Raw genomic sequence first — 24,522 nt, 5'->3', positions numbered from 1 at the left:
GGGTAGGTGTAAACCACTTGCATCGACCAGTGGTCCATAACTGGTTCAACAAAGGCCATGGTTTGTGCTATCCTGCCTGTGGGATGCGCAAATAAAAGATCCCTTGCTGCCTGTCGTAAAAAGAGTAGCCCATGTGGCGACAGCGGGTTTCCTCTGGAAAAAAATCTGTGTGGTCCTTAACCATATGTCTGACGCCATATAACCGTAAATAAAATGTGCTGAGTGCGTCGTTAAATAAAACACTTCTTTCTTTATCCGAAAGTTGTGAAAACAAGTAAATATTTGAACGGAGAATTGGATTTTCAAAATGTGAATAGATATGTTTCGACCAGTTATGCAATGCAGTATAGCTCAGACTTCAGAATCCACCAATCAAAGTCTTTATTGTCCAATCCAGAATATGAATCAACTAATGATCATCTTGTTCTTCTGAGTACCGTGGTCGTCTTGTTATTCAATGCTAAGAGTGAACTCCACCTATAAACGTCCTGGTATTCGGTGTGTTCAGACATATTAAACAATGAATATTAGTATCAAACATAATTTGAATAAACCAAATAAGGTCATATATGTTTTCATTAATTACAAAAACATGGTTTTGTTTCTCGTTCTAAAATGTTAAATTCTGAACAGTGTGAAGTTGAATGTTTGTTGAATTTCTTAATCAGTTAAGGAACTTAGTGGTACTTAGTATGAAACAAATCAGTAAATGTGTTTCTACTAACTCGAACAAAGCACTCGACGGTTGTCTGAAGAAACTGGTGGTGGTAGTGGTGTTTGTAGTCGTGCGAGAAGGAATGGCCAGCCATAAACATTTATTATTAAATATAAATTACCACATTGTATGGGTAAATATTATTTATTAACACCCGGTTGTGTTCCGGTTCCTCCCTAGGACAAAACATGCACATAAATTATAATAATGGCATTGCATGTTGGTTTTATGTATGTCAAGTCATTAATGTGTTGCTTACTGCCTATTTTGAATAGAATCAATTTTGTTTTGTGGATCGTAAATCTGAATTGTAAATGGCCACACACCAGAGTTGTCTTTCCATTTTGACCAGAATCCGGAAATATATCCTGTCTGTTGTTTGACTGTGATTAGTTTATGGCAGACAGCTTTGAAGTGGCAATTATTAGACTGGAACTGATAGGGGAGAGCGTGCAGTTTCGAAACGTGTAATTTATTAACACCGAAGACTTCTTAGTGGTAATTCGAGCCCATGCAAATGTAGTACTTTTAGTGTAAGATGGATGTATTTCGGCCAGGTTTAGTAGGTGGTGTTTGTTTAAACTAATATCCTGGCGGGAAAACTGGACAACAGTAGTTGTCCCTTTTAGGATATGTTGCCCCAAATGCACGGGCCTACTGATATTAAGAAAGTGCTATAGCCACTAATGCTATATATAGCGTAAATAAATGTGGTCTGTGACCACATAGAAAACATGAGCACTGAACAGTGACGTTGGAAACATCGCAATATCGTTCTGCAAATCTGATACTTGAGAAGAACTACGAGGATGCTAATAACTGTTCACAGGATGAAGCTGTCGTTACGAAGTAAATCTACCCTTTCTTGGAACAGTCCGACATAGACAGCAAGCCAGTATAACGCCAAGAATCTGTAAAAGAAATACATTTGGAGATGTGTAGCCATAATAGCCAATACACGTGTAGCTGAGTTCATACTAATATATAAATGTATAGTCTTAGTACAATAAGCCTAGCAGATCGTACATCTTAACCCAGCGAGTACCATACATGCCATACAGACCAAGTTAGACCTAGTGCTATACACATCATATAGACGTACTGGAATACACGCCACACACAGCGAGTACCATACATGCCATAAAGACCAAGTTAGACCTAGTGCTATACACATCATATAGACGTACTGGAATACACGCCACACACAGCGAGTACCATACATGCCACACAGACCAAGTTAGACCTAGTGCTATACACATCATATAGACGTACTGGAATACACGCCACACACACCGAGAAGAATACATGCTATAGAGAATAATGGAATGCATACCATATATGCCTAGTGGAATACACATCATATAGACTTACTGAAATACACACCGAGAGGAATATATGCTATATAGAATAATGGAATGCATACCATATACGCCTAGTGGAATACACATCACACAGACTTAGTGGAATACACGCCACACACACCGAGAAGAATACATGCTATAGAGAATAATGGAATGCATACCATATATGCCTAGTGGAATACACACCATATAGACTTACTGAAATACACACCGAGAGGAATACATGCCATATAGAATAATGGAACGCACACCATATACGCCTAGTGGAATACACATCATATAAACTTAGTGGAATACACGCCACACACACCGAGAAGAATACATGCTATAGAGAATAATGGAATGCATACCATATATGCCTAGTGGAATACACACCATATAGACTTACTGGAATACACGCCATACACACTGAGAGGAATACATGCTATATAGAATAATGGAATGCACACCATATACGCCTAGTGGAATACACATCATATAAACTTAGTGGAATACACGCCATACACACTGAGAGGAATACATGCTATAGAGAATAATGGAATGCATACCATATATGCCTAGTGGAATACACACCATATAGACTTACTGAAATACACACCGAGAGGAATACATGCTATATAGAATAATGGAACGCACACCATATACGCCTAGTGGAATACACATCATATAGACTTACTGGAATACACGCCATACACACTGAGAGGAATACATGCTATATAGAATAATGGAATGCACACCATATACGCCTAGTGGAATACACATCATATAAACTTAGTGGAATACACGCCATACACACTGAGAGGAATACATGCTATATAGAATAATGGAATGCACACCATATACGCCTAGTGGAATACACATCATATAAACTTAGTGGAATACACGCTATACACACCGAGAGGCATACATGCTATATAATATAATGGAGTGCACACCATATATAACTAGTTGAATACACGCCATATAGGCCTAGTGGAATACATATCATATAGATCTAGTGTAATAAGATATCATATTGATCTAGTGGAATACACGTCACATTCAGTGGAATACATGTCGTAGAGTAACAGTAGAATATAATATAGACCCAGCCATACATACGCCATATACACCCAGTGGAATACACATCAAACAAACCCACTAGAATGCAACCCATATAAACAGTGGAATATACATGTTGTAGATTTAATAGAATGCATGTAATATAACCCAGTAAAATACACGCCATGTGAACAGATATGTAAATGTGAACGATAAAACCGTTATCTACAATCAATAACGTATCTCTGCACAATGCAGATTCGAATGGATATTTGGCAAAATAGTGGTTGATTCAATGAATTGCTATCTAGTGCCTCGTCTACTCCCTAGGAGATCCTTTACTGGACAATGCATCCTTCATGCACCGCCAAAACGAGGACTGCCACTCCCAAACTAGGTTACTAATCAGATCTAGCACAGAGCAGACTTCATTGGAATAAATATAGCTGTGATGACATGCACTCATGAATTGCTGTCACATCAGTGCTGATATCAGGTGTTCGTGAAATATGAGCATATCCTGCCCTACCGGTAGCACCCGTCATGAGTACTGAAGTAATTTTAAAATGTGAATGAAATTCACCAAAGACAGGAAAACGTACGCACACGTTCAAGGTATGGAATAACACCATCCACTATTTTGCTCAGTGCGCCTTAATGCAGCACCACGTGCGTACATTATACGAATCGAATGTTCGGGTTCATATATAAAATTAGTGGTCTTACCTCAATCACAGCCAGACCGACAGCTATTCCTATTAAGATTCCATTGTACTGAGTTATTTTGTCCATAATGGCGTCAATACAGCCCTGTAAACACAAACAAGGTGGCTATCTTAGTTCAATTGTTAGACATGATTTGATGTGTCAGTTTAAGATGACGATTGTTTTATGTTTCAGTATTAATTAATTGTGAAACTGTAACTGTTTGTCCAGCCACGAATTATAAAGTCGAGGTTTTTTTAATCATCTCTCTCTGGGTTCGGATCCCAGTCGAGGCATGGGATTTTTAATCCAGATACCGACTCCAAACCCAGAGTGAGTGCTCCGCAAGGTTCAATGGGTAGGTGTAAACCACTTGCACCGACCAGTGATCCATAACTGGTTCAACATAGGCCATGGTTTGTGCTATCCTGCCTGAGGGAAGCGCAAATAAAAGATCCTTTGCTGCCTGTCGTAAAAGAGTAGCCAGTGGGTTTCCTCTTTAAAAAGAAAACAGTGTCAGAATGACCATATGTTTGACGTCCAATAGCCGATGATAAGATAAAAAAATCAATGTGCTCTAGTGGCGTCGTTAATTAAACAAACTTTACTTTTTAATCTCTTTCTCTCCCTCCCTCCCCCACCCTCTGTTTGTCTGTGTGTCTTCCTCTGCCCCTGCCTCTCTGTCTGTCTGTCTGTCTGTCTGTCTGTCTGTCTCTCTCTCTCTCTCTCTCTCTCTCTCTCTCTCTCTCTCTCTCTCTCTCTCTCTCTCTCTCTCTCTCTCTCTCTCTCTCTCTCTCTCTCTCTCTCTCTCTCCCAGATGACCGTGTTACTCGTTACTGGTGTATATCTATGTAATATCCACCTTTGTCTTCACGTTAGGTCCTCCGACGTCCGTCTTGGCCTCCAGCTGACACTTTTTTTCATCCACTGGGATGATGTCATCGGGGTCGGAACTTTTCAGTGTACAGCAGCTATTGGGGACGTTGGTCGGACACTGTTGAGAAACAATATATATATATATATTACCTGAAATATACTTCACTAATTTATACAGATTACCTGAAACGTGCAGAATGGTATTGACAAGGTTGTTATTTGACTGAATGAATAACTATAAACAATAATATGCTGGCAATCTTTATTGGCTCAAAACCCATACCATTTGCAACACACAACACACACACTACTGCAGAACAAACAAGATCTTTTGATCAATGTAGTCCAAGTTTTCAATTAAAAACAAGTCTATTGATCAATTTAGTCAAAGTTTTCAGTTCAAAACAATTCTATTGATCAATGTAATCAATGTTCTCAGTTCAAAACAAGTCTATTGATCAATGCAGTCAAAGTTCTCAGTACAAAACAAGTCTATTGATCAATGTAGTCAAAGATCTCATCAACAACAGTTCTTGTTTATGCATGGCAGGCTGGAATGGTAGTGGGAATTGCACACTAATCTGGCTTTGAAGCATTTACATCGATTTGTCTGACACCTCTTACTTCCAGCACAGTTACATCTTGTGAAACCTTGTCCACCGCATCTTGACTCCAGTTGCACAGCTTGACGCAGGGAAATGTCCTTATCTGTACAGACATCTTCGGGTGAATACAAGGTCGTAGCACACACATCGAATTGGTTTCTAGAGTACTTCGATCCAATATTCCTCCTTTTACAGCAATTGTGTACAACTCGTTGTCACTGCACTCTGTCACAACTTCGATGATGTTCCTAGGATCTGCACGTCCTCTGTCAACTGAAGGAATGGGCACTAGCTGTCACATTGCTTCCGATTTGCACACTAGAAAACACAATGCGACTTCGTTGACCATTCTCTCTGCCTGCTGGAACTGGGCATCTCTGGCTCTCTCTCTCTCTCTCTCTCTCTCTCTCTCTCTCTCTCTCTCTCTCTCTCTCTCTCTCTCTCTCTCTCTCTCTCTCTCTGCAGCCTAATTTCCTCCTGACGTACAGAGATGGGTGAGACTGGTACAGGTTCTGCTTCCTCGTTGGATTGCTCGACTGGGTTTGGATGGGATACTGCAGACAGGATGTCGTCTTCAGTTTGCAACCTTGCAATGACATCTTGGGGGAGGCTGGATGATGTCAATCCTACCTTCGCATCGGCACCAAACAGAGCAGCATTTGTGATCAACTTGCGCTCTGGAACTGAAGTCCTTAGACAGGATTGGTTTGACGACAATTCCCTTGGTAGTTGTCCGTTTCCGTTTTCTCTGGCACTCGATGCACATGGACTTGAACAAGGTAATAGCATCCTGGGTGATGTTGGCGTACTTCTTGTTGATCTTCTTGATCATCTTGTCTCGTCCTCCATGACCAGTAGCGATGTGGGCGCGCTTGATGATGTCAAAGGTCTCCTCGATGGTAGCGAAGTACAGTGGATGTTCCTGGTTTGGCTTCTTTCTGATGAGCTTTTGAACGTCCCCACACTGCAGTAGTTCATATTTCTTAAGCAAGTAAAACTGACACGGTGATTTCTTGGGTGGCTTCCAGCAACTCGCCAACAGTCTTAATGTATTCGTCCTTAAGTAGCAAGATACACTTATTCTCTCCATAACTCGTGTACAGCGAATGCCTGAAATTCTCCTCTAGATCCATTTTGCTAGTGACAGAGAACACCATTCACCAGGATATTTATACCTACCAATCAAATGAAGCCAGTGAAGGAAATCAGCAGCCTAAATCAAGCATTGTTTTTCCAACTAATCTCGTCTGCGTCCTAGCAGGCTGGCACAACTTTATTGTGCACACTTTATTGTGCTCTACAGACAGGATTAGTTAAAACAGCAGTGGTGGATTGTACAGATTAACTGTAACATTGTCTATGAAATGATTTAACAATGAACATGTACATCAAAGGTATTGTGACCAATCAAGGAGAACTTGGACTACATTGATCAAAAGACTTGTTTTGAACTGAGAACTTGGTCTACATCGATCTAAAGACTTGTCAATAGCATTCTGCACGTTTCAGGTAATCTGTATAAATTAGTGAAGTATATTTCAGGTAATATGTATATTACCTGATTTTTTCAGCTAATATACATATTACCTGAGTGAAACAGGTAATATACATATTAGCTGAACAAATCAGGTAATATACATATTAGCTGATTATACAGATTAACTGTAACACACACACACACACATATATATATATATATTCATGGATAAACCTTTCAGAGCATGAATTGAATAAAAGTATATGTTTGACGGTAATGAAGGAAAACTCAAATCGTTTTCAAAAAATTAAGTAGTTTTATGCTCATTTATAAACGATTTGTACAAATATGCTGATATAATTATCTTATGAAATTCCAACCATTTGCAAACTTTACAGTTGGTTTGAGACCATTTTATTTGCTGCATAGGAAATGTTTTCACGAGTAAATATAACACTATAAAAAAAACATAAACAGGATAAAATATATTTTAAAACTCTATCGTAATACAGTTATGTTGTGTGACGATGATAGTATATAAATTGTATTGCCCGACCTTACATCACCCGCCCTTTTGATGTTTTAGACCAAACCTTTGTGCACTTTAACGTTCGCACAACATTTTGAAATTATTTGGCTCTCCTTATAAACGTGACGATATCTAGCTACACCACAGCAAGTCTAGATAGTGGACCAGTGGGTAAAACATTCGTAGGAGCTGCTATGAGCTATATACGATCGACCTCTTTCTGGTTGAAACGATCCTTCAGTTTTCCTCGACCCTTACATTTGACACCCAATGTGGGGAAGTGCATGAGAATGAAACGGGTCTCTCTCTCTCTCTCTCTCTCTCTCTCTCTCTCTCTCTCTCTCTCTCTCTCTCTCTCTCTCTCTCTCTCTCTCTCTCTCTCTCTCTCTCTCACACACACACAAACATCGCATGATGTTTGGTGACGTCATTTGAACACCACCACTCCATGACCCAACAGCTGATTCTCCTTAACTTTCTGACTTTGCTGATGTCCAATGGTGTTGTTCTTCAGATTATCCTCACTGGCAATGTCATTGGCGTAACCAGTGGATCGGGGGTATGAGGGTAATGTCCTTGCAGGCCCATAAGAACGTTATCTGAAGTGGGGGACACAACCTCTAGGTAGTACTAAACCAAATAACTTCCGGCTGTGTCAAAGTGCGAGGTGCACCGAACTTTTGATAGAGAAGTGAACACCACAAGTCCTGTGATTGGTTATAAATGTGAGTGTGTTGGTTGTAAAAAATAATAGTTTCATCTGGGTAAAAAAAAATTGCAATTTTATTTCATCTAGTACCAATGTGTCAAGTAGCCTTGTGCTTGAAACATGTATGGGGTACCTGTAAAAAAAAGTACTCGAATTTTGTGCGAAACTAGGGTAGTCATAGACGCTACCCGTTATCTCAGAAACGAGCAGCTTGACCCCCATTTTTTTCTGATTCACTTTAAGTGTAAGGGGTGGTAGTATTTATATCCGTGGCGTTTATGTCGGTTGATACGTTGCAGGTAGGAGTTTTAGCCACATATGTTACTATTGTCGTCTATGGGATTTGATTTGGTAGTATACACCCTATAGTTGGAGATCACAGCCTCAAAAGTGTGTGTGTGGGGGGGGGGGGGGGAGGAGGGCACAAGCCATATTTTTACCTTTCTCTATATAGAGTTGGACAAAAACGACCGTACATCCCCCTTTCCGGTTCTTTACAGACCTGCCCTGTAACATATTTTTCCCTCTACCTTGTAAGTTTTCATTATTTTGATTTGTCTTACAAACCTACAATGACCTACTAGGGTTAGGTGTTTGTTAGGCTGACACCCTCCCACAATGTGAAATCCCAGTTACGCCAGTGTGCAATCCTGAACAGATTATCTAGATATTGACCTCAATCTTTTCATAGGGTCAGTATTGGTTAATTCCGATTACCACACTGTTGTGTGAGCTAGTCGGTGGATAAAAAATATTGATCTCGTGTATTATGTCATGTATTCGGGTCTTATAACTCATTATCGTCAACTGACTGCATGCTAAATGCCTCTTAATGCAGGTCAATGGTGATAAGTTCAAGTGATCAGTTTACGTACTGCCTGGTAAATTGTCCACAAGTGTATCCAAATCAAATCATATCTATCGGCCTTTGTAGTATAGTGTTGAATCCATTATATTCAAGGGCTACTAGGTATTAGGTTCGTATGCCAGTACGGGCTCTCACCCATAATAAGTCTTAACGGGTCAAATGGGAGGTACCAGGTGTCATTCAACAATTACTTATAGTCCGTCCCATCAATTTATAAAAATATTGGGTTTTTTTGTAAAAGTGTTTTGGAAATAACGACTAAATACTATTTGTGTGTGCGATTTACAAATCAATCGGTTCAGAAATAAATAATTTGTAGTAAATTCCATAGTATGAAAAAAGGCGTTCCCTGTGGGACGGACTATAGCTAAAAACGAAGTCATTTGGAATCCCCTTCGCCTCACTGTCACCTTGACCAAGATTATTGTGTTTTCTCTTCTTCATTTTTACTTCTTTTTTTTCTTGTTGTTTATTTGGTATTAATAAATACCTGATAAAAAGTCACCAGCAATACAAACACTGGCCGTGACTGCCTGTATTTAATTTATGAACAGAAATGAAACATTGTTTACTATGTAACCGTTGACAAACACACCTTCCCCTAAAGCCACTTCAACGATTTCTCTCTCACTGACCACTAACAACTAAACCAATAACACCTGACTTGCACAGACAGCCCGGATAGCTGAGGTGTGTGTCCAGAACAACGTGCTTGAATATTAAGTGAATATAAGTAAGAAAATAAATGAAAAATAAAATATCGTCCCTGGATCAACACTGGGGTGAAATTATGGATGATTAACGGTGCAGACGTGTCGACCGAACATTAATTTGTCTTTTTTGCTCTGCTTTGTGCAGGGATACCATTTGGAAAATATTAATGACTGTCATTTAAATATGTGCCAAACACAATAGGTGGTGAACCCAATTACACTGGACATGGTATATAACTCATATGTAACATATTGATTTAACGTCTGTTTTTACAAACATTCTGTTTACACCAGGGTATATTATCACCTTATTGTGTTCACGATAATGGTGTGTTAAATGTCTACTTACTGTACTGTTGAGTGGAAACACGTTTCTGTAGTCTTTGAAGCCATTTACACCACAGCAATCCAACTGAAATATAAAATATAGTTGTAATATATTCAGTGCATCTTTCTAGTATGACACGCCACCAATTACTTGAGCAGATAGCGCCGTTTTTCATGTGCGTGGGGTTTTTTTTTTTGTCGTGGCGCGGGCGCGGTGCGTGCGCTATTACAAAGACCGCGCCGCGCATAATATGGAAACACTGCTAATGACGACCATAGAATTGATTTTTAACGCTACGGTTTTCCACGTTCCGCGACCGCCCCATGCCAAAACCTGCTCACATGAAAAAGGCCTTTAATGGGCTCCAAATCAAATCTCACTGACAACATTGGTAACATGTAGCAAAAGCGACTATATGCAACGTTACAATTTAAAACATATACATCACAAACATAAATACACAATCCCTCACACATACAATAAATAATCATTTTAAAAAACACATGGAGAGGGTATGCTTCTAGTTTTGGGTATAATGGGAAACGTATTTGACTATTTTAGTTTCGCTTTAAAACTGTTATGTTTAGTGTAACCCTGCGCGCTTCAAGCACAATAGTAACTAGTACACTGATACCAGTTCAAGTCAAAATACAGTAATTTTGATACCAGAAAATTAATACTATAAAATGCATTAATGAGTTTACGCATAATAACTTATATAGCATTACTTGAATATTCAAAATCTGTGTTAATCAAAGTATTATCAATTCTTCCGTACCCAGGCTTGAACGAAGTCCCAGGGTCGTGTGTACTGCGCTCTGCCAGGGCGGTATTCTTCTCGGAGATTGAGCAACAAGTCTCGTTTAATATTACCCAACACCTGAAACACACATCAGTAACATAAAATGAACTTTGATTATCAATATCTCGGCGTAATATGATCTACGATTATCATTATCACATTAGAAATATGTATCAGTATAATATGAAAATAAAAGTAAAGTTTGTTTTATTTAACGACGCCACTAGAGCACATTGATTTTTTTATATTATCATCGGCTATTGGACGTCAAACATATGGTCATTCTGACACTGTTTTTTAGAGGAAACCCGCTGTCGCCACATAGGCTACTATTTTACGACAGGCAGCAAGGGATCTTTTATTTGCGCTTCCCACAGGCAGAATAGCACAAACCATGGCGTTTGTTGAACCAGTTATGGATCACTGGTCGGTGCAAGTGGTTTACACCTACCCATTGAACCTTACGGAGCACGCACTCAGGGTTTGGAGTCTGGATTAAAAATCCCATGCCTCGACTGGGATCCGAACCCAGTACCTACCATCTTGTAGACCGATGGCCTAACCACGACGCCACCGAGGCCGGTTCAGTATAATATGAATTACTAATATCAATATCATATTGAAAACAGATATCGGTATAATATTAACTACAAATATCAATATTACATTGGGGGGAAAATATCCCATTGGAAATAGATATCAGTATAATACGAATTACGAATATCGATATTACATAGTACACAGATATCAGTGTAATTTTAATTACGAATATCAACATCACCCACATTGGAAATAGATATCAGTATAATATGAACTGAGAATATCGCCATCACATTGTAAACATATACCAGTAATATGAATTATGACTATAATCATTGTTGGAAATAGATATCAATATAATATGAACAATGAATATCAGTATGACTATCATATTGGAAATAAATATCAATATAATATGAACAATGAATATCAGTATGACTGTCATATTGGAAATAAATATTAGTATACTATTAACTACTTTAGAAATAGATATATGAGTATAAAATGAATTACGAATATCAGTATCACCCTGTAAATATTCACTGAAATCCAGTAGTTTGGTGGTAGCCATGACAACATACAGACGAACATGCTCACCTCTACTTTAAATACTATGGCCATGATGGCGGCTGCTATATGTCCCAAGAAAACGATGATCAGCAGGAAAATATACTAAAAATAAATAGAGTTTGATGAGATAAATTATAAATAATAAATAATGCAGAATGATAAAATTCTAGTCGTCTTATGAACAGAATCCATTTTTATCATCTATTTGAAAACATGCATATTGTTTAGGCATTTTTATCATCTATTTGAAAACATGCATATTGTTTAGGCATTTTTATCATCTATTTGAAAACATGCATATTGTTTAGGCATTTTTATCATCTATTTGAAAACATGCATATTGTTTAGGCATTTTTATCATCTATTTGAAAACATGCATATTGTTTAGGCATTTTTATCATCTATTTGAAAACATGCATATTGTTTAGGCATTGTTTAATGTTTTGCATGCTAGGTTGACTGAAGTCAGACGTTTGTGTCCACGACGATTATTACAATTAGTATGTATAAGAAAAGAAACAACGGATACAGTTTAATGATTTTGAACATCATCTTCATCATCGTTATCATCATCATGTCCATTTTATTTTTTATATGTATCTGTCATCGTCATCATTATTATCATCTGTATTTTCTTTTCATTTGTATTTATCACCATCATAATTTTTTTTTTAAAACAAGTCACTCACCAGTCCCAGCAGACACCTGTTGGAGGTGAGACCTCCGCAGCAGCCGAACACGCCGACGATGACGACGAACCCGCCGACGCCGATAAGGACGTAGGACGAGATGTAGATGTAGCGCGTGTCCGACTGCAGCTCCGCCAGGTCCTGAACCTTCCCCACCTTGGGGTCGACCTTCACCCACAGGCCAATACCGAGCAACGCCAGGCCGCACAGCTGGGGAATACAACAGTGTCATGAGAAGGCGAGACAGATAGACAGACATACAGACATACAGAATACAGCAGTCACTAGCAGTGTGATGAGACGACAAGACATACAGAGACAGACATACAGACATACAGAATACAGCAGTCACTAGCAGTGTGATGAGACGACAAGACATACAGAGACAGACAGACAGACAGACAGAGACCGATAGGTAGATAGATGGATGGATGGATGGATGTATGGATGGATAGAATCACTTTCTAAATATAATCAACGTGTGAACATAGGTGTTGGAATCGGGGTGGCCAGAACTGCCACCTCCATCCCCATCCAACACCAACTCGTAAGATAATGTATTAACACCAAGGGACACAACTCTGTTAAATATATTATAGATATAACCTCCAAATTCGAATCATTTTAATACCGGCCTCGGTGATATCGTGGCTAGTAGGTACAGGGTTCGCAGCTCGATACCGGCTCCAACCCAGAGCGAGTGTTAACGACTCAGTGGGTAGGTGTAAGGCCACTACACACGCTTCTCTCTCACTAACCACTAACAACCAATTCACTGTCCTATACAGACATCCCAGATAGCTGATGTGTGTACCCAGGTTAGCGTGCTTGAACCTTAATTGGATATAAGCACGAAAATAAGCTGAAATGAATGAATCATTTTATTTCAGCATATAACGATGCCGCCTTACCACTAGAACTGTATTGAAGAGCACCAGTAGGACCCGGGCTGATGTTATTCCACACCTGCACGACATTCTGAAATGTAAAAATAAGTTTTTCAGGCGCGGATTCAGTATTTTTTGCAGGGGGTGGGGGGTCTACATGTAACTACTTCAATGGAAGTTCTAATATGTATATTAGCAGTGAATATACTTTAAAGTAAGTGGTGGTGAAAATATACCCACTTGACCCACCCCACCACCTTGGATGCTCGTCTGTTTGTAGTACTTCAGCGTTGTATTGCGGTGTGTCACGTTTTCGATGTCGCTTCGATTGCCCAGACGTGAGTGTTATTCCTCACCGTGGTACAGCGGTGACAATATTCTGATTGTGCAAATTGTCCATGAAAGTGTCGAATACAGCACACACTAGCATCGGTCTCTCTTACAAGTTTTAAAATAAGTTCTGTAAGCAGGGCCGTACCCTCCGGGGGGACGGGGGGAGGGAGGCAGTCGCCCCCCTGAGAATCTCATTTTTATTTTTATTTTTTCTCCAGAAAATAGCATACACATCTCAGGATTTAATATGTATAGTGTTTATTTTGTTTATAAAAAGTAGTGCCCCCCAGTATTTTGATCAGGGTACGGCCCTGGTAAGCATATGTGTTTTCAATGACTGATCCGCATTGTTTAATAGTTTCCTTTGTATCGATACCTTTGCCCGACACCCAGTAGCCGACTGCCATTCGTGCTTAGGTTTCATTAGTCATAATTCATTCCTAAATTTAGGTATTTAAAATAAACTAAGACTACTGAATTAACTGTTGTTTTCGATATTTCACTCTTTTCATTTCATTAATGTCAATAACTAAAGGATCAAGTATAATAAATAAATAACACTTCATGTAAGTTATACTTTTTCTTAATATTACTTATAATTTATGCGTAAATAATAACTTCGTTTATCATATACATTTCTAGTGCAATCAAAGTATGTAATATTTTTCAAATCACATCGACCTACTTTAAGAATTTGTAAATTAATATAGAAACGGCACACGGTTTATTGACATTTAAGCAAACGTACTAGGGTGACACTCCATAACTGACGTATGCATTCATAGTCATCAAATACAAACATTTCAACAGCAATTTTACACTGAAGGCTACCCAGCATTCAGAAAACAAAATACGTTAGGCACTAGTTTATTTTAATGTAAGGACATCCAAAATGACGTCATTCCCATTCAAAAAGAGAGCGTGCTACATATTCTTACGTCATTTGAATATCGCGTAATGGCTTACTGGAATTAAAGTTGTGTATACTGTTTACAAAAACAGTTTGTATTAAGCTTGAGATTATATGATAAAGAGATTATTGCCCTCGTGTTTTTCGGTATCGTCAATATCATATATTAGCAATACAAATATTGTATTATGCTCGCCAGAGGCTCGCATAATACAATTTTTATTCCAAATATATGATATTAACGATACCGGAGAACATTCTGGTAATAGCCTTTATTTATTCTTTTTTGGGGGGGTTCAATATCCGATATAAATTTCTACTTTGTTAATACCACCAGTTGAAGGACAAAAGGATTGTTCTGTTTTTCAGTTAATTAATTTTAACAGCTGAGGAGTTAGTGTATATATACGTGTATTTTGCTTCTTTTTGTTGTTTTTGTTTTTATGTTCTTAATGTCAGTAGTTGAAGGGTAATATTATGATTTATTTTTATTACGTCATTTATGTTTTCATTTCGCGGACGTCAATTGTTGATTTGTTTAATTATAATAATATAATAATGCATGAACTTTGAATTCGTTAATGTAAATTGTTTATGGGTGGTATTATGATAACACATTTTGGTTTTCAATTCGTTAATGTCGACAGTTGAAAGCGACACTTCGTTGTTGTTAGATTTTTGTTGTTGTTGTTGTTGTTGTTTTCTTTTCATTAACATCCACTGTTAAAAATAAATATAGAATCCCGTTTTTCATTTCGTTAATGACGGCCTGTATTCATAATTATAACAGCACATAATGTACACCTCCGGAAATTTAATCATAAATAACCGCAGGTGGTGTCGATATTCCAGGCGACAGAATATGCCTGTCAGGAGAGACATTAGGGTAGAATAACAATATGCGAGAAGCATTAATTATCCAAATCTGCTGACTTCAGTACAGACTAATCGATAATTGTTTTTCTTTGGAATGGTATACATGTATAGCGTACACTCCACTGGCTTATAGCAAAGATCATGTTTCAAGGTCAGTGCAGGTGACATTATTTATCAGAGGTGGCCATGTATGGTTCAGCAGTAGAGAGCATCGCTTAGGGGTTATGGGAAGGCGTAGGGTCGATACCTGTTCTTGCACTAAAAAAACCGGATATATCAAAGGCCGTGGCATGTGCAGTGTGGTTCCAATGTGGTTGCAATAAGTTTATTTTATCAGTCCTCACACCAACAGACTCTGTTACCGCGTGACAGACGGTCGGACAACTAATAGCTGCAGAATAAACACAGGGTCGGACTGAAGTAATTAACGTTGTGGGGGGGGGGGGGGGGGGATAAAAAACAAACCAAGTCATGGCACAGTTATATAGTGTCTTCTACAGTTAGACAGAAAGGGTACTTTGGTTAAAAAAATTAAAAAATAAAATAATAATAATTAAAAAAATGAAGGGGACAACTGCCCCTTATTCCCCAATCCCTACCTCCTCTAGGTTAAGCCCTGAACGAATGTTCTGCGTTCAACAAACATTCCTTTCCTTTCTACTAGAGAAACATGTACATGTTATTTACTAATGACAGAAATATACAAAACATGTTTTGTGTTTATACTTATAAAATGTAAGGTCAACATATAAAACATACTTACATGCAAGGAAGTCCACGGTAAGAGGCGTAAACTGTTTAGTGTGTTAATCTACAAACAATAACACAAGAAGAAAAGTGTTTTCACATATACCGAATATACCCTGTACATGCGCACTGGATATTGTCAGAAAGACACGCCTTTAGCCTGCGACACGCTTGACTTGTAGGAGGGGGTGTGTGTGTTTATATAAACATGCATGCATTATAATGTGTAGGAAATTGCATACTAGTGTGTCATGTGCTGTGTAGATATACAAATTATATCAGGGTTGTGTTGTTGTTGTTGTTGTTGGTGTTGTTATTTTTGATGCTGTTGCTACTGCTGCTGCTGCTGCTGCTGCTACTACTACTACTACTACTACTACTGCTACTACTACTGCTACTACTACTAGTAATACTGCTACTGCTTCTACTACTGTTACTGCTGCTACTACTACTGCTGCTGCTGCTGCTGCTGCTGCTGCTGCTGCTGCTACTACTACTACTACTACTACTACTACTACTACTACTACTACTGCATCTGCTGCTGCTATAGCTATAGAAGTAGTAGCAGGGGTAATGGTATAGTAAATGTCGTAGCTGCTGTCGTAATGGTAATGGTTGTTGCATTAATAGTATGATGCCGACATTCAGAACTGGTATGTCCAAAACAATTTTTAACTTTTAAAATGATACAATTATGCATCACTTACTATCACTCCCCCAAAAAACTCATTAAAAAGGCGAAATAGGGGTTTACTCTCGTTTTCACAGAGTGAACGTAATCAACCCCAGATTACTATTTTCATTGTCTTAGTTGGTACTACACCACATTATGTCATCCGTTGTCTGTTTAGTATAGGGGCGGGACGTAACCTAGTGGTAAAGCGCTCGCTGCATGCGCGGTCGGTCTAGGATCGATCCTCGTAGTAAGTCAGTTGAGCAATTTTTCATTCCAGCCATTGCACCATGACTTGTGTAACAAATGCCCTGTTATGTAATGTCCTGTCTGTGGGATGGTGCATATAAAAGAGCCGTTGTCTGTTTATGCCAGACGTTGTCCTAACTCCCGCCCCGGAGTTGCTCACTGGCTATGTCAGAGGCCATATCCGGGGCGGGCGCGCCCGAACCTAAGTTGAATAGGGGCACGTCAAAAAGTTTCCGCATCCCATTGTCCTAAGTTTTATTTCTAACTACTGAGCCACAGATAAAAAATATTTTTAAAAACCTCACAAAAACAAACATATATTTTTGGAATCCAAGTGTTGTAAAACCGGTATAGCAGCTGTCAGTGAAGATTTTAATTCTTTTGAAGAAGATAATTCATCATGCATGAACTCACAACATAGTGTGGTGATATATTTTATATATGACAGATAGTCACTGTTAAGACATGTGGGTGTTGAAAGAATCCATTCCATCATGCTGGTTACACCGGTGACCCAACTATCTGTCAATATATATTATAAGTGAAATTCACAGCTTTAAAATCACTTATTTTGGGTTTCAGGTATCAGAAAATAGCGTTTCATGACTTCTAAATTTTAAAATGTTCAGGGGGATTATGCACACACACACACACTCAAAAAAAAAAGAAGAAGAAGAAAACCGCGATCCACAAAAATAGTTCGTGTGTACTTTGTGTCTTGCATATTGCCTCAGTCCACCCCCACCCCTATGTAAAAATAATATTCCCCCACTTTTGCTGCTTATGTGTCAAACAGTGCGCGATAGGCGTATATCTTTCTCTCTTTTTTTGTCATTTAAAAAAAACAAAAACATTATTGTGACTGTAGAAATATTAAACCTTTGCCCTGACTGTGAACCATGACGCGAACACTGGTTCAGTATTATAGTATTTATACTGCTTACATGTGTCTATCCGTGGAATAACTCACGTGTACAACCTTGTGTGATACCAGACAATATTACCTGCATAAAAGAGATATATCAACAATACACAGTGATGTCATTTTGTATCACAACCTCTTGTGTTGTTTTGTAATACAGATTAACTTTAAATCCTTTGCGCGATCATTAAGTGTCAGTGAACTTTGAAATGTTTTCATTCAGAATGTAAACGACAAGAAACAAATATGCGAGTGTTCTGGGGAGATAGTCAAAGAAGTATTACGATTATTTTACCTTGACATTCTTTCTTCTGTACATCCAGTAGACCGTGTAACTGTTTGTACAATGCTACGTAATTAGAATACGTTATATCGGTTATGTATGTAAAGTTTATATTAAATAGGCTACGTAATTACGATACGTTATAACGATATGTTATGTAGGCTACGTACTTACGATACGTTATAACGGTATGTTATACACACTATGTAATTACAATACGTCATAACGATATGTTATACAGGCTACTTAAGTACGATACGTTATAACGGTATGTTATACAGGTCATGTAATTATGATACGTTATAACGGTATGTTATACAGGCTACGTAATTATGATACGTTATAACGGTATGTCACAGCGGATACGTACTTACGATACGTTATAACGGTATGTTACACAGGCTACGTAATTACGATACGTTATAACGGTATGTTATACAGGCTACGTAATTATGACACGTTATAACGGTATGTTATACAGGCTACGTAATTATGATACGTTATAACGGTATGTTACACATAACAGGCTAGGTACTTACGATACGTTATATCGGTATGTTATATAGGCTACGTAATTATGATACGTTATAACGGTATGTTATACAGGCTACGTAATTATGACACGTTATAACGGTATGTTATACAGGCTACGTAATTATGATACGTTATAACGGAATGTCACACATAACAGGCTAGGTACTTACGATACGTTATATCGGTATGTTATATAGGCTACGTACTTACGATACGTTATAACGGTATATTATATAGGCTACTTACTTACGATACGTTATAACGGTATGTTATACAGGCTAGGTAATTATGATACATTATAACGGTATGTTATACAGGCTATGTAATTATGATACATAATAACGGAATGTTTTAGCGGATACGTAATTATGCTACTTTATAACGATATGTTATACAGGCTCCGTAATTATGATAGTTTATAACGATTATGATAAGTATGTTACATAGGCTACGTACTTAAAGGAAACATGACACGAGACCATATTATAGCTCATTTTAAAAGAAAAATGATATAAAAATAATATACAAATAACTTTATAACAATAAAATACGTGTAGTTAACTTAAAATGAAGAAATTACGCTCATCAGTATCAAAGTACGATTTATGCATATTTCTTCGTGAGCGTTCGGAAAAAAAGGGAAGTGACGTCAGAGCCGCTGTACTCTTCCATTGTTGTTAACTGTTTATATATGGAGTAAGGGGCTTACGATCTTTTCAGTCCAACAGTGCCGTACTGCGCGGCCTTTGGGTGTAAAAATAAACAGTTTAAACAATCGGGATTGTCTTTTTATGGTTTTCCAAAGGATTGTATCCGAAGAAAGACGCGTGTATTTTATCGCAAAAGAAAAGATTGGACACCAACACCGCATAGTACTTTGTGTCGGCCGATTTACAGCCCGGAGCCCGAACGTTACCCGGAGACAAAAACAGTACTCGGTTGCGAATGCCGAGGTGTACATTGTACATATTTGGCACAAAGATACACCTCAGCATGATGTATTTATATATGTTAAAACAAAAATGTAGAATTTTTTATTTATTTATTTTTTTGAAAAAAAAAAGATTTTTCATGTTAGGGCTGTAGGCCTACATAACAAAATCTGTATTCACCGTCCGAAGAAGGAAACGTCAATAAGTAATTAAATATGGCATATACAAACATGGGATTTGGCATGAGGATACATCTCAGTACGATGTATTTAAATATGTTTTTAAAAAACGTGTAGAAAACAATAATAATTTTAAATAATGTTTTTAATCTTCGGGCGGAATACGTCACAAAAACGTTCCTCATCGCCCGAAGCCCCAAAGCAACACGAAGTTCAATACAAAATAAACCACTACTGTCGGTGTCGAAATAACTATTATGTTTCATCCACGGGCTGACTTGAGAATCGGAGTGTTGTTTTAGTTAATTGGTCCTTTCTTTCCGTGGCCTGCACATGTGATTCCTGATTGGCAGGTGTATATTGCAGGGTATCGACCAGGTAAGTGATTACCACGGTCTAGACATACGTACAAAATACGTGCCAGTTTTTTTAAGTTCACAGGGTATTGTGGCGTAACCTGTCGCGACTATAGTACAATGTTAATGGACATTATCAGCCGCCCTGCTTCATTACTGTAAATAATGCTGTAAAACCCTTGATTAAGTAGACTTTCCCCATCTAAAATTACAAAACTGACCAATTACGTAGTACCAAAGAAAAGAAAATTATCACTTGGGTATCGTGAGTGGTCGTTTTTTACTCTAACGCACCCTACCAATAGGCCTAATAATATGCTACTTTTTTTTATGAGAGAAAAATACTATAACCCCATTTCGTTCTATTGATGCATAGAAATATATTTAGTTTAAAAGTTGATTATACTCTCAAGTCATTTATGTTGTTTTACAAGCCAGGTTAATGAAAGTGAAGCGCCTTGTCGTAAATTAGAGCGTTTGTTTACACTGTGCATACAGATTTTATTATGTACAGCCCGAACATAAAAAATGCGATATTTTCAACAAAAAAAAACCCAAATTTTTTTTGTCCTACATTTATATTTTTTACATATTTAAATACATCATATCGAGGTGTATCTTTATACTAAATATGAACAGTATACACCTCGGCATTAGCATCAGAGTTTTGGTTTTGTCTCCGGGTTACTTTCGGGCTCCGGGCTGTAAATTGATCGACCGGTCTGGTCTGGCACCATCAGTTTCTCCACCCTCCGACTCGCTATCCGTTTTGTCTTCAGTATCACTGTTGTAAGTAAATGTGTGTCTTTCTTCATTTACTAACAGCTCATATTGATACGGCAAAACGTTTTGCGAACGAACACTCATTGTTTTGGTAAGCTGTGCAAGTCTTAGATTCTTTATGAGTGGTACGGACTAATGCTTTTAAGTGTAAGGCTTCAGATCAAGCGACGCGTCTCTGACGTCACGGACCTCGTGATTGCCCTGCTCATTAAAGATCGGCAATTTCCGCTAAGAGCTCGTATCTGGGGTTCTTTTATGGAGATATCTTAAGTAATTTATTTTTTATAATTTTTTTTTTTAGGTGATTCAATTTATAATTAATTGTACATGGTTGGTGCCAAATATGGTTTACGTGACATGTTTCCTTTAAGATACGTTACAACGGTATCTTATATAGGCTACGTACTTACGATACGTTATAACGATATGTTATACAGGTTACATATTTATGATACGTTATAACGGAATGTTTTACAGGCTACGTAATTATGATACGTTATAACAGTATGTTATACAGGCTACGTAATTATGATACGTTATAATGGTATGTTATACAGGCTACGTAATTATGACACGTTATAACGGTATGTTACACAGGCTACGTGATTATGACACGTTATAACGGTATGTTATACAGGCTACGTAATTATGACACGTTATAACGGTATGTTATACAGGCTACGTAATTATGATACGTTATAACGGAGTGTTTTAGCGTATACGTAATTATGATACGTTATAACGGTATATTATATAAAGGCTTCGTAATTATGATACGTAATAACGATTATGATACGTAATAACGATATGTTATATACTGTTAATCGTGGGTTACAACGTGTAATCGTCTCTTCGCATAGCCATTAAAAATTATAGAAATGTTTTGGTAAATATTTTAATGTGTTGTACTGTTCAGATTTAAGGGGTTTTCATTGATTGAATGAATGAATAAATGAATGAATGAATGAATGAATGAATGAATGAATGAATGTTTAACGACAACTACTACTAAATACTACTAATGCTACTACTTCAACTACTACTACTGCAACTACTACTACTTCAACTACTACTGCAGTTGTTACTAATGCTGCTACTAATACAACAATAACAGTTACTACTAATAATAATTTTACTACTACTACTACTACTACTACTTCAACTACTACTACTGCAACTACTACTACTTCAACTACTACTGCAGTTGTTACTAATGCTGCTACTAATACAATAATAACAGTTACTACTAATAATAATTTTACTACTACTACTACTACTACTACTACTACAACTACTACAACAACAACTACTACTACTACTACTACTACTACTAAAACTACTACTACTACTACTACTACTACTACTACACTACTACTACTACTACTACTACTACTACTACTACCTGCTATTTTTCAGTTTTTCAGTTGTTGCGTCTAACTGTACAAGTTTAAAGATCAGAACAATATTTGTCTTACCTGTTAGAAAGAGCGAAACCGTGTGTAGTGGAGTGTAGAAAAATTAACGTCTCACGGGCCAGCGTAAATATGGCCGTTTTTACTTGGAGACTTAGTCCATAAATAGATTAGCTCTCCATGCGGATAATCACACGTGCAGACAACGGAGTTTACACAGAAAGAATGATTAGTTTTCTCTGTTGTGGCCTACTAGGTGTAAGACAGATAGGATATCCGAGTAGGAAACTGTGTGTGTTATTTAGGGACACGCTTATTAAAGCATGACATAGGATTTTTCTTAAAGGGACATTCCCGACTTTGCTGCATTGCAAGATGTTTCAGACTAATAAAATATTTCTACTATTGAACTTACATATTAAATATATTTACTTGTTTAGAATATCAGTGTCTGTATATTCAATGTGTTTCTGGTCTTCTTAATATTTGTAAGAAGCCCAAACTGGATTTTGTCTTCCAATAATTTCGTACGTACGAAAAAACATATTTTAGGAAATAAAATGAAATTTAACCTAGTACAAATAATAGAACGACCAGAAACACGTTTAATATACAGCCACTAATATTTTATGCAGAAAAATACATTTGATGTGTAATTACAATCGTTAAAAAGCCTTTGTTAGTCGCTAACATGTTAAAAATTTCAGCAAACTCAGGAATGTCCCTTTAAGAAATTTCGATTTTGTTTCATCTTTTTCCCCCCAGAAGTTCTTATATTTTAAAAGGTAACTGCTTGCAGATATATTCTGTATTCTTGCACTTTGTATATAGATCATTTCCCATTGATGATAATGCTGACCGAACATAATAAAATTTTAATATTGTTATTGGGGTTTTTTTTGTATGTTTTTGAATTATAAAAACATGTATTTGTTGGGGGGGGGGGGGGGGGGGGGGGGGTAGTTGTAAACGGGTACATTATAGGGGTGTCACGGTACACTAATACAATGATGCATCACGATACTACTGCTGACGATACGATACACGATACCTTAACTTTTGTATCGATTCATATTTTTAATTCCTGATCGATCTACCAACACCAATTTCTACTGAGATGTACTTATTGTTAAGTTAAATCTGTCGAGGAACGACAGTGGAGTGGACATATGATATGTCCCTGCTTATGTCAATGTGCCTATGATATGATATTTCTATATTAAAACTAAGTTTATCCAGTGTTTCACTTTTATCATGTTTATTTCTGATTTTTAAATCACTTCACCTAAGCTTAAACGTCTTGTTTTACGGGGAAAACACCATGGATGAGGTATTGTTATACGTATCGTATCGTGGCTTATGTATCATGATACGTATCGTATCGTGGGCTATGCATCGTGATACGTATCGTATCGTGGCTTATGTGTCGCGATACGTATCGTATCGTGGCTTAGTATCGCGATACGTATCGTATCGTGTGATATGTATCGTATCGTGGGCTATGTATCGTGATACGTATCGTATCGTGGGCTATGTATCGTGATATGTATCGTATCGTGGGCTATGTATCGTGATACGTATCGTATCGTGGGCTATGTATCATAATAAGTATCGTATCGTGGGTTATGTATCGTGATACGTATCGTATCGTATCGTGGCTTATGTATCGTGATACGTATCGTATCGTGGCTTATGTATCGCGATACGTATCGTATCGTGGCTTATGTATCGTGATATCGTATCGTGGGCTATGTATCGTGATACGTATCGTATCGTGGCTTATGTATCGCGATACGTATCGTATCGTGGGCTATGCATCGTGATATATATCGTATCGTGGGCTATGTATCGTGATACGTATCGTATCGTGGCTTATGTATCGTGATACGTATCGTATCGTGGGCTATGCATCGTGATA

At 37.7% G+C, this 24,522-nt stretch overlaps 1 protein-coding gene across 1 annotated transcript; it reads right to left on the bottom strand.

Moving 5' to 3' along the window:
- Positions 1 to 230: 230 nt before the first annotated feature.
- Positions 231 to 16,430, bottom strand: LOC121380908 (tetraspanin-18-like). Its single transcript, XM_041509937.1, has 9 exons — positions 16,298 to 16,430; positions 13,440 to 13,506; positions 12,529 to 12,738; positions 11,867 to 11,941; positions 10,706 to 10,807; positions 9,949 to 10,011; positions 4,685 to 4,816; positions 3,844 to 3,927; positions 231 to 1,626 (listed from the first exon to the last, which is right to left on the bottom strand). Exons 2-9 carry the CDS (start codon positions 13,503 to 13,505, stop codon positions 1,558 to 1,560), a joined length of 801 nt encoding a protein of 266 aa, XP_041365871.1. The 5' UTR covers position 13,506; positions 16,298 to 16,430; the 3' UTR covers positions 231 to 1,557.
- Between the last annotated feature and the right edge of the window lie 8,092 nt (positions 16,431 to 24,522).

Source organism: Gigantopelta aegis, chromosome 9 (assembly GCF_016097555.1).
Source record: "Gigantopelta aegis isolate Gae_Host chromosome 9, Gae_host_genome, whole genome shotgun sequence".
In the NCBI taxonomy this organism is placed as follows: domain Eukaryota; kingdom Metazoa; phylum Mollusca; class Gastropoda; order Neomphalida; family Peltospiridae; genus Gigantopelta; species Gigantopelta aegis.
Note: the sequence above shows the minus strand (reverse complement) of the source record. Positions and strands in the feature narration are given on the sequence as shown.

What these genes read in the sequence shown, in the direction of transcription:
- LOC121380908 (XM_041509937.1), bottom strand. Translation starts at nt 13,505, where the DNA reads ATGTCGTGCAGGTGTGGAATAACATCAGCCCGGGTCCTACTGGTGCTC. An exon ending in TCTTCAATACAGTTCTAGTG is followed by an intron (nt 12,739 to 13,439) that starts GTAAGGCGGCAT and finishes TGTATTCCCCAG; the next exon opens with CTGTGCGGCCTGGCGTTGCT. An exon ending in CCATAGTATTTAAAGTAGAG is followed by an intron (nt 10,808 to 11,866) that starts GTGAGCATGTTC and finishes TGTGTGTTTCAG; the next exon opens with GTGTTGGGTAATATTAAACG.